The 10,500-nt window shown below is 33.5% G+C and overlaps 1 protein-coding gene across 1 annotated transcript; it reads right to left on the bottom strand.

Annotated features, from left to right (window-relative positions):
- Positions 1-960: 960 nt before the first annotated feature.
- On the bottom strand, positions 961-1,474 carry LOC114204574 (large ribosomal subunit protein uL15). Its single transcript, XM_028097813.2, has one exon. It carries the CDS (start codon positions 1,456-1,458, stop codon positions 1,012-1,014), a length of 447 nt encoding a protein of 148 aa, XP_027953614.1. The 5' UTR covers positions 1,459-1,474; the 3' UTR covers positions 961-1,011.
- Positions 1,475-10,500: the final 9,026 nt, after the last annotated feature.

The following is a 10,500-nucleotide window of genomic DNA, read 5'->3' as shown; positions in this document are numbered from 1 at the left end:
GGAGTTTTTTTTTGGAATTAGAGTAAAGCTCCCATAAACTTAAGGTTAAATATAAATCAATAAAGGGAATATGACAAAGACTTTTCAAAATTTTTAAATGTTTTAGGAACTAGTGAAGATGGAAAATACTGAAAATGACAGTTGAGGGATTAATTCTATTTACTCATGCTATGGACAAGAGATAAATATGCACATACATACCATAGTTGATACCTGCCATTCAGTAATGTCCATTAATAAGCAGGAAGTTGGTATTACAGAGCTCTGATAATATGTTCTGAAGTCAAAGCCTTGTAGTTCAAGTAACCCCTGAAAACCTTTACCATACTAATATTTTTTAACGTAGAGACTCGGTAGGGGAGGGAATCTAGGGAGACAGGGAACTGGGAAAAGTAGAACAAGCAAAGTTGATTACTTTGCCAGACTCTACAAATCCTATTTTGATGTGTTAATACACACTATAGATGAGTAGAATACTTAATTTTTTTTTAAAGATTTTCTTTATTTGAGAGAGAGAGAATGAGAGAGAGAGAGAGCACAAGAGGGAAGAGGGTCAGAGGGGAGAAGCAGACTCCCTGCTGAGCAGGGAGCCCGATGTGGGACTCGATCCCGGGACTCCAGGATCATGACCTGAGCCAAAGGCAGTCGCTTAACCAACTGAGCCACCCAGGCGCCCTGTACTACAGTTAAAAAGTGTGTTCTCCCCCCTCATTGTAAATTCAGAATATACAATGCAAACTGGCCTTTCAACTACATGTGCTATCATTCTCATGTTATAAATGAAAATGTTCAAGTTAGGTATTGGGCCAAGTCCTCTAAGTGCTGGTGCTCTCTTTCACACTTTCTGAGGGGAGTTGGCAGAGGGTCTCAGGCCCTCATACCCTTACTCCTAGAATCTGTTAGGTGGATTTCTGATGTACAGGTAAGGAGGTAGGGGTGCTAAAGCATTTACACCCAGACCAGAAGAGAAAAGCACTTGTTAGCATTTAATGAACGCCCTCAAATGTGGCTTCAAGCTACTAGAACGCAGGCGCCCCCGACACCCTTAATCTTCTCCTCTGCTCTTCTACTGAAGAATTTGGCCTTCACGATGACAGGCTGTTTTGGGAGTTTTCCCTTTCCCAAAACTTTGTAGTAGCCCGATCGCACCACATCAATGATAGGAGCAGCTCCAGTCTTGTTTTTGGCAGCATTTACCCGTGTCTGCTCACTGACCAAGGTCCACAGTTTATCAAGGTTGACAGTTGGGCAGAAGCTCTGGTTCCTCTTTAAGTGGTAATGTCTCATACCAACTTTTCCAAAGTATCCTGGGTGATATTTGTCGAAGTTGATCCTGTGGTGATGCATGCCACCAGCATTACCCCGGCCTCCTGGGTGCTTCCGGTGCTTGCCGATGCGGCCGTGGCCGTGGCTCACGTGGCCCCGAAGTTTCCGGGTCTTCCTCAGTCTGGATGGCATGTCGGCAGCTCAGACGGAAAAGCTAGAATACTTAATTAAGTAAGCAAATAAACATGACACTTAATGGAGGTATGACAATGGAAAAATTTAACTTCTAGTGAAATTCAAAAAGATCATATTCAACCAAATATTATAGTGCTAGATATTTATGCTTTAAGTTAAAATTTTGGAAAATTAAATTACTTATGAAGTAAATTAGATTTGTTGATGTATAATAAAATTGAGCATGCATTTTGAACATATCATATTGAATTATGTGTCAGAATTTTAAGAAAACATTCAGATAAAATTCAGTTTTTCCTTACTTACTGGATTGCTTTGACAATGTATCCAAAGGAAATTCATCCATTAGACCAGTGTTCATTAAGCACAGACTATGTTCCAAGCATATTTACTGCTTTCCATAACAGAGAGACAGAAGGAAAATATATAAAGGTAATATAAAGTAAGGGGGTAAACTAGCTCTCCCTAAGTGGTGGTGTGGAAGCCCAGATTTGTGACATTCACTGATTTCCATGTTATAAGTACTCCCACAACTGCTGATTTCAAGCTACTAACATGAAGAGTTAGAAAAGATATGACCATTTAGCTCTTGCAAGCCAATTCAAAGTAGTTGTAGCATACCACCAATTGGTCTAAGGTTATGCAAAAAGTGGACTTGGCTTTTAGTTATAATGGGCATCATGTCTGCAACTTATTCTCAATTGGTCCTAATATATATATATATATATATATATATAATGTATAAAGTATTTATATAAAGAAGATATTTATATAAATATATAATATATATCTCCATCTAAATGTATATACACATATTGAGAGAGAACCATAAAGCAAATAAGATACAATGAGTAATAGCATATGGGAATGTTTTCTAATGTTCTTTTAATTTTCTTTAAGTTTGAATCATTTCAAAATAAAAAATTAACCAAAAATGAGAGAATGGACAAAAAATAATTGGAGAAGAAAAGTTGATAAGACAATTTACTATTTAATATAATAAAGTAGATAAAAACAAAGACAATTATATAGCCAGATGCCAAAAAATAGTTTAAATAATATCCCCAGTACATAAAATAACTTTGTACCGTAGAAAAAAAAATGAATTCTAAGACATTGTACTCTAATAGCAACTAGAGTTGATGTTTGTCAGTTTGAAACATTTTAATATTGCTATAGTCCATGAGTACTTCAAAATAATGAATAATCAGTCAATATCATATTCTTAAATTATGTATTAAATGCACAAAGATAGATCAGAGATTTGATAATACCAGAAACTCAGCAGTGGATAAAATTGATTGAATGTACTTTGTGCATGAATAAAAGAGTTTTTGATTTATTGACACTCTACAAATTAATCTCAGACCACATGAAGCAATGAAGCAGAGTAGCAAATTTGATTTGTGGGAATTGAAAGAACAACCCGGGAAGTAAAAAAATTGATAATTCTTTAAATTTTTTTCCAATGGGGCATCAGAATAAAATAAGAAAATGTGACTCATAATTTTCTAATGCTTAAGCAACAATGTCTTTAAAAATATTTTTATAAAAACATATTCCACGATGTCAACTGAAATTTCATAAACCCATTTTTGTGCCCATATAAGTAAGGAAAAAAGATTAATATTTTTAGTGAGGTGAATTTTTATAATTTGTACTATTTCATGAACATCCATACTGAAAGAAATGATTTATCTTAATATAGATCCCTATTTTATGGGCTTTTTCGGGCCATGTATTCTTTGAAACAGATGATGAAGGTACAACAAATACAAAAGGAAAGTTGTTTTTGTGCCTCAGTATTAACACTCCAAATGACTTTTTCCTATGAGTAAGTAAAGCCTTAAAACCTGTTTTATATAATGTGTTTTCTATTTGCTATGCAGAGATGCCTTAGCCCCATTTATTTTCCCCTTCTATTAAGGTGTTCTAGTCAAGATGTTCCTCTATAGCAGCTGGAAAATTATCAAGCCCGTATTTTATAATAACGTTCAATACTAATAAATACCATTCATTTTCTCCTTCATATAATACAAAAAATTGACCATAAGAAGGACATTTCCATGAACAAAAGCACAATAGAGAATCATCAATTAACTAGAATTACTTTCTCATTTTGCTTCCATATTCAGATTTTGAGGTAAGAATTCTATCACAAGACCAACAACCAAATGCATTTCTAAGTTTTGTCCCATAATTTGAATAGATACATCCAACACCGCATTCATTTACATACAATACAATCCAGAGTTCACTGATATTCAGAAGGATGGCCCTGAGACTGGACAGGTCCTTCAATCATCAACAAAAGAGTTAATTAAGAGAAATACACTGCATTTTCTACAAATATAATCCAATTTCTTGACTAAAAAGTATATTTAAAGTTTTGTGACAATGTTAACCAGAACACCCACTTATTAAGTAGTCTAGTTAATTAATGCTTTATTACTAAATGTAACAATAGTAGGGCACTCTTGACATTCAAGTCGATGACTCAAACCAATGACTAAATTTGTAATTCCTAAAAAGCTAGGGTCTCTAACATTAACAACAGCAGACAAAAATATTCAAAGAAACTCACAAAATGCACCAAAAGAAGTATTAATTGTTAAAAGCCTTGGAGTATAGAAAAAAATACCAAATATTAACTAGTACATAGAGGCCAGGAAAAGAAAGTGATTTGGATTATAAATAAGATATTTGAATTTAAATTCAAGTACTATAATTTCTACACCTTGAGCGCTGTGAATTGTGCAAGACTGTTGAATCAAAGATCTGTACCTCTGAAGCAAATAATACATTATATGTTAAAAAAAAAAAAAGTTAGCAGGAGGGGAAGAATGAAGGGTGGGAAATCGGAGGGGGAGACAAACCATGAGAGACTATGGATTCTGAAAAACAAACTGAGGGTTCTAGAGGGGAGGGGGGTAGGGGGATGGGTTAGCCTGGTGATGGGTATTGAGGAGGGCACGTTCTGCATGGAGCACTGGGTGTTATGAACAAACAATGAATCATGGAACACTGCACCAAAAACTAATGATGTAATATATGGTGATTAACATAACAATAAAAAAACCTAATGATGTAATGTATGGTGATTAACATAACATAATAAAAAAAAAAAGAAAGAAAGAAAAAGAAAAATATCCAAATAGAAAAATTTAGGTTCCTCTCTAACAAAATAAAACCCTTATTTCTTGGGACGCCTGGGTGGCTCAGTTGGTTAAGCGACTGACTTCAGCTCAGGTCATGATCCTGGAATCCCAGGATCGAGTCCCACATCGGGCTCCCTGCTCAGCAAGGAGTCTGCTTCTCCCTCTGACCCTCTTCTCTCTCATGCTTTCTATCTCTCATTCTCTCTCTCTCAAATAAATAAATAAAATCTTTAAAAAAAAACCTTATTTCTTGAATAGCTATGATATTTATGTACACCTTTCTAATTCTGTTGGTGTAGTTATGTTATTAACATTAATTTCAAAAGCATTTAATGAATGGCACAGTTGACAAAGCAGAAAGATATGTTGTTTTTCTCTTTTTTTTAAGATTTTTTATTTATTTGACAGAGAGAGACACAGCGAGAGAGGGAACACAAGCAGGGGGAGTGGGAGAGGGAGAAGCAGGCTTCCCACGGAGCAGGGAGGCTGATGCGGACCTGATCCCAGGACCCTGGGATCATGACTCGAGCCACCCAGGTGCCCCGATATGTTGTTTTTCAATCCCTTGGAATTTTTATTTAGATGAGGCTTCTGCATTAATAAAAGAAAAAAATGATACAGTTTAAGTATCTGATAGTAATATGCTTTCTAGGGCACCTGGGTGGCTCAGTCGTTGAGTGTCTGCCTTCCATCTCTTGCTGTGTCAAAAAAATAAATAAATTCCTAAAAAAATAAAAATAATAATATGCTTTCTAAGGCAATTCTTTTGGAATGAGTATCATAGAAGAATACTTTTTTGTGATTTTTAAAGTATTTACTAAGGATACACTTTCCAGTATGTATTACTTAAACATATATTAATACATATAAACATGTATTACTACAACAAAAAAATCACATCCAAATATGTCTTGGAAAATTGCACATTTAAGGCTCTGAGAAGTCCTGAGATAAGGGAACATCCTATTTGAAGAATATTTAGGTGTATGCTAGCTCTCTCTCTTTTTTTTTAATATCATTTAAAAGATTCAAAGCAACTAAAGTATGGTGTGTAAAGAACCATGAGGCTCACATAATTCAGTCTACTATTAAGACTGCATTAAGTGGAATAACGTGTGGAATGACCAAAATGAAGACTGGACTTGTCAGTTCTTAATATTTTTTCCAGTTCATAAAATTTTCAAGAAAAATGACTTTACTGAAGGAATTGTCATACTTCTAGCTCTACACCATAAAGAAGCGTGTAAGATGTTTCCCATTTTAATTAATAAGGAGATAAGAGGAAAAATTATGCAGTATTTTAAAGAAGGAAAGGAATTCAGAAGATATAAAGTTAAGATGACTCCATGAGGCTGAGTTCAAATTATTAAGATGGACACAAAACAATCATGTATTTCCAGCCAAGATGTAATAACAGAAACTGGATTTACCTACCTAACTGAAGAAAAAAATTAAAAAAAGACAAAACACATGAAACAATGTCTCGAGATATTAGACCTTAATGTTGCTCCAGATTACTGCCTGGGTAAAGTTTCCAAGCAATAGTGCAGGAAGGGAAATCCAAAGCAGAGTTAGGTGGTCTTTTTAAGTTCAGTAGACTGACATGGAAGTCCAGGAAGGCCAAAGCATCCAGAATTCACAGATAATAAAACACAGCACAGAGACAATTTCAGATATAAACAAGATTCCCATTTGTGTATTCAGCTGAGTATTGATCAATGCACACTTTTAGGGAAGCTATGCAAAACTGGGTAAAAAAACTACCCCACCAGATTAGAAGAAACTATCACCAAGGAATAGTGTTCAGGAATAGTAACTGTTTCCATTAGCCAGAGTGAAAAAAAAAAATCTCATAATTCAGGAGGCAATGGGAAGAGTACTTAGAAAAGTTTTGCCCGATTTGGGGCAATAATTAGCTTGAGGCTGAGACCTGCTCATGAACTGCCTAATTTGTAGTTAAAGAAAGGAATTAAAGGAGCAAATTATTTCCAAGTAACTTAACCACATCTTGAAATAACATTCAAAAATACTTGAAGAAATACAAGCACCAGCACTAACAAGGCAAAGCCCCATAGTTGGTATCCAGTTAAAAATTACAGGCCCTCAAAAAGAAAAATACTATCCAAAATTAATTTTAAAAACTCAACCAATCAAATCATGCCAAAAATGACACATGCAGTAGATCTGTTATATAAGGATGTTAGTAAATTATTAAAAATGTATTTATTCCATATGCTTAAGAAGCTATAGGATATTTAAACATCTTAAGAGATGATATGGAAAATATAAAGGGGATCTATATTGTACTTCTACAGATGAAAACTATAATGTCTAATAATAAATATGTACTTGATGGGATAAATGACAGATTACACACCGCAGAAAATATAGCTGAAGGCATAGTAATGGAAACCATCCAAAATGAAACACAGAAAGAAAAGTTACTGAAAAACATTGAACAGAGCATCAGTGAGCTGTGGAACAACTTCAAGCTTCCTGATACATTTATAATTAAAGTATTAGAAGGAAAGGAGAAGGGAGTGGGGACACCAAAAGTATTTGAATTAATGGCCAAAATTTTTTTAAATTGGTGAAAATTAGAAATTTGCAAATGGAAGAAGCTGAACAAACCTCAACCACAAAAAAAAATGAAGGGACCTTCTCCAAGACCAATTACAATCCATCACTTAAATTATCAATAAGGAGAAAGTTATACAAGGAACCAGAGGCAAAAAGGCACAGAAAATACAAAGGAACGAAGATAGCAGATATCTTGTCATAAACAATGCAAGTTCAAATAGTGGAGTAATATCTTTAAAGTATAAAAGAAATAATTCTGTCAAACTAGAATTCTTTATCCAGGGAAAATATCTTTAAAAATAGAAGGTGAAATAAAGAATCTTTTACATCTAATGAAGTTCAAAAATTATTAATAGATTTGAATATAATAAATGTCAAAAGAAAGTCTTCAGAATGAAGGCAAATAATACCAGAAGAAAATGTAGACCCGCAAAGGGAATGAAGAGACTGGAAATAGTAACCATGTGGATAAATATATTTATTTTATCAAAATTCTTTGAAGGATAATCAACGGTTTAAAATAAAAATAATAAAAATGTATGTGAGGTTTATAACATATAGTGAAATAAAATATATAACATTAGCACAAAGTCCAGAAGGGGAGAGATAGAGTTTACTATTATAAGATTCTTATACTATACATGAAGTATGTATAATATCACTTAAAGGTAAGCAGTAATATCAAAGATACTATAAAACATAAACCAATGATTAAATTACCAAAAAAGAGCTATAGCTAATAAATCAACTCATAAAATTAAATGAAATAATAAAATAGTATCTCATTAATCTCCCCCCAAAAGCAGGAAAAGTGGGAAGAGAACAAAGAAAATATGGGACAAAGGGGGGAAAAAAGCATGATGGTAGAATGAAACTCAAATATATCAATAAACACATTAAATATAAATGTTTAAACACCCCAATTAAAAGACAGAGACTGTCAGATTGGATGAATAAATAATACCTAATTGTATGCTGCCAATAAGAAACCCACTTTAAATGTAACAACCAAATAGTTTTACAATTAAAAAAACAAACAAACAAAAAGAAAAATACCATGTAAGAAAGCTGTAGTAGCTATATTAAATCAGACAAAATAGGTTTTAGAACAAAGAATTTTACCTGGGATAAAGAGGGTCATTTCATAATGATAAAGAGCTCAATTCATCAAGAAGACATAATAACCCTGAATGTTTATGTGTTTAATAAAAGAACTTCAAAATACACAAAGCAGCCACTGATAGAACTAGAAAAAAATAGGTAAATCCACAATTATAATTGAAGATTTCAACACCTCTCAGTAATTGATAGGGCAAGCGGACAGAAAATCAATAAGAATATAAAAGTTAGCCTAGACTGTCATGGCAGAAATCATTGCTGCACTTTTCTTAAGCTGTGTAGTTGAAATTTAAGAATGCTATAAAGAGGGTATAAGAAGAAAATTATTTTATGGGTTAGTTCAATAGGGGAGAGCTAGTAATTTTTTTTCTTAGAAATTTGCAACACCATATGATTTCACGCATACGTGGAATTTAAGAAACAAAACAAATGAACATAAGGGGGAAAAGAGAGAGAGGCAAGCCAAGAAACAGACTCAACAAACTGATGGTTACTGGAGGGGAGGAGGTCGAGGGATGGGCTAGATCGGTGAAGGGCATTAAGGAGGGCACTTGTGATGAGCACTGGCTGTTGTATTTAAGTGATGAATCACTGAATTCTACACCGGAAATCAATATTACACAGCATGTTAACTAACTGGAACTTAAATAAAAATTTGGAAAGAAAAAAAATGTGTAACAACAAACCATAACTTTGTGTTATATATACTCATATTATCTGTTTTAGTTTTTCCTGATTTATATAAAATTATTTAACCTGTGCTGTTTTGAAGAATTCAGTAATACCTAGTGATAAAAAGTTTCCATAAAGTGGTTCTTATATACTTGCTATAAATAAAATGAAATATAAAATGAGCATTGTATATTTTATAGTGAGAAAAGTACCAAGTATGCTATCTAGTCCCTATAGTCTAAGAAAATTTTTTTAATTTACAAGAGCTTAAATACTGATTGCATCCAGATAAAATTTCTCTTAATCATTAATAATATGTTTAGAATAGAAATCCTGACTTTAACCAGAGCTTTGTTGATTAAAAAGATAATAAAATACAATTAGAAAAAAAAATCCTTTTAGGGCAGTCATTGTTAATTCTGTATAATAAGAGTTTGACTTTAGTCCTAGCAATTTCTAGATGAAAAACTCTTAGCACAAGCTTTCAGCATTAATGTATTAATGTCTGATAATCAGTTACTTCTTCCATTAGACCATGCTTCCTTCATGATGGCAAGACTCATAAAGAAGGTGTGAAATTACTTTATCACACTTATTTCATAGAAGTTCTTTTACACAGACCACACATTTTCAAGGTATCACGTGTAAGCAAATTCTAGTTTTAAAATAAAGCAATGAAGGGGCACTTGGGTGACTCAGTTGGTTAAGCATCTGCCTTTGGCTCAGGTCATGATCCCAGGGTCCTAGGATGGAGCCCCGCATCAGGCTCCCTGCTCAGTGGGGAGCCTGCTTCTCCCTCTCCCACTCCCCCTGCTTGTGTGCTCTCTCTCTCTTTCAAATAAATAAAATCTTTTTTTAAAAAAATAGGGTAAGGCAATGAAGTAGATATATTTGTCTTTCAGACCTCATGACTCTTTTTGACACAAGATCCTATGTATACATAATTTTTCTGAAGTTACTTTGGGGCACTGACCTTATTACTCTTACTCTTTTCTCAACTTCCACACTAAATAGTTTTTAAGATATGAAGAAAAAGACTTTATTCAGCAATTTACCTAAATTGATTTAACTCCTCAAACTTAATTTGAACTTGAATCTTCAGGAGTCTGAAAGCTGTCAACTTTTCCTAAGAATACCAGTTAGGGAGGTGAAAATGCACAGGTAGTTGAAGACATATATGGAAGAACTGATTCAGTGTCCTTAATTTAGGACACTGGTTATAAGTTCTTTATACCAACATTTTCTATTCTCTAAAAAAGAAATACTAAAGCAATTATAAAATAAAATAATAAAATATAAAATTAATTTCTATTAGAGTGAACTATTGTGTGAATGCAAATTAACTGTAACATCACAGAATGAGATGCATATTGAAAGATGTTACATACAGTAGGTTGATGCTTTATGTAAACGAGGTATTAACTTTGAGTTTTAAAGCTAGCATAAACCATAAAGACTATCTGGAAAAATTCCAGTTGGCCTAAGAAGTTGGGAGACAGACACCTCTGCT

The sequence above is a fragment of the Eumetopias jubatus genome, unplaced genomic scaffold (assembly GCF_037043125.1).
Source record: "Eumetopias jubatus isolate StellerSeaLion01/CBP00866 unplaced genomic scaffold, mEumJub1_p1.0 scaffold_6, whole genome shotgun sequence".
NCBI classification, from domain to species: domain Eukaryota; kingdom Metazoa; phylum Chordata; class Mammalia; order Carnivora; family Otariidae; genus Eumetopias; species Eumetopias jubatus.
This window is presented reverse-complemented; position numbering and strand designations above follow the sequence as displayed.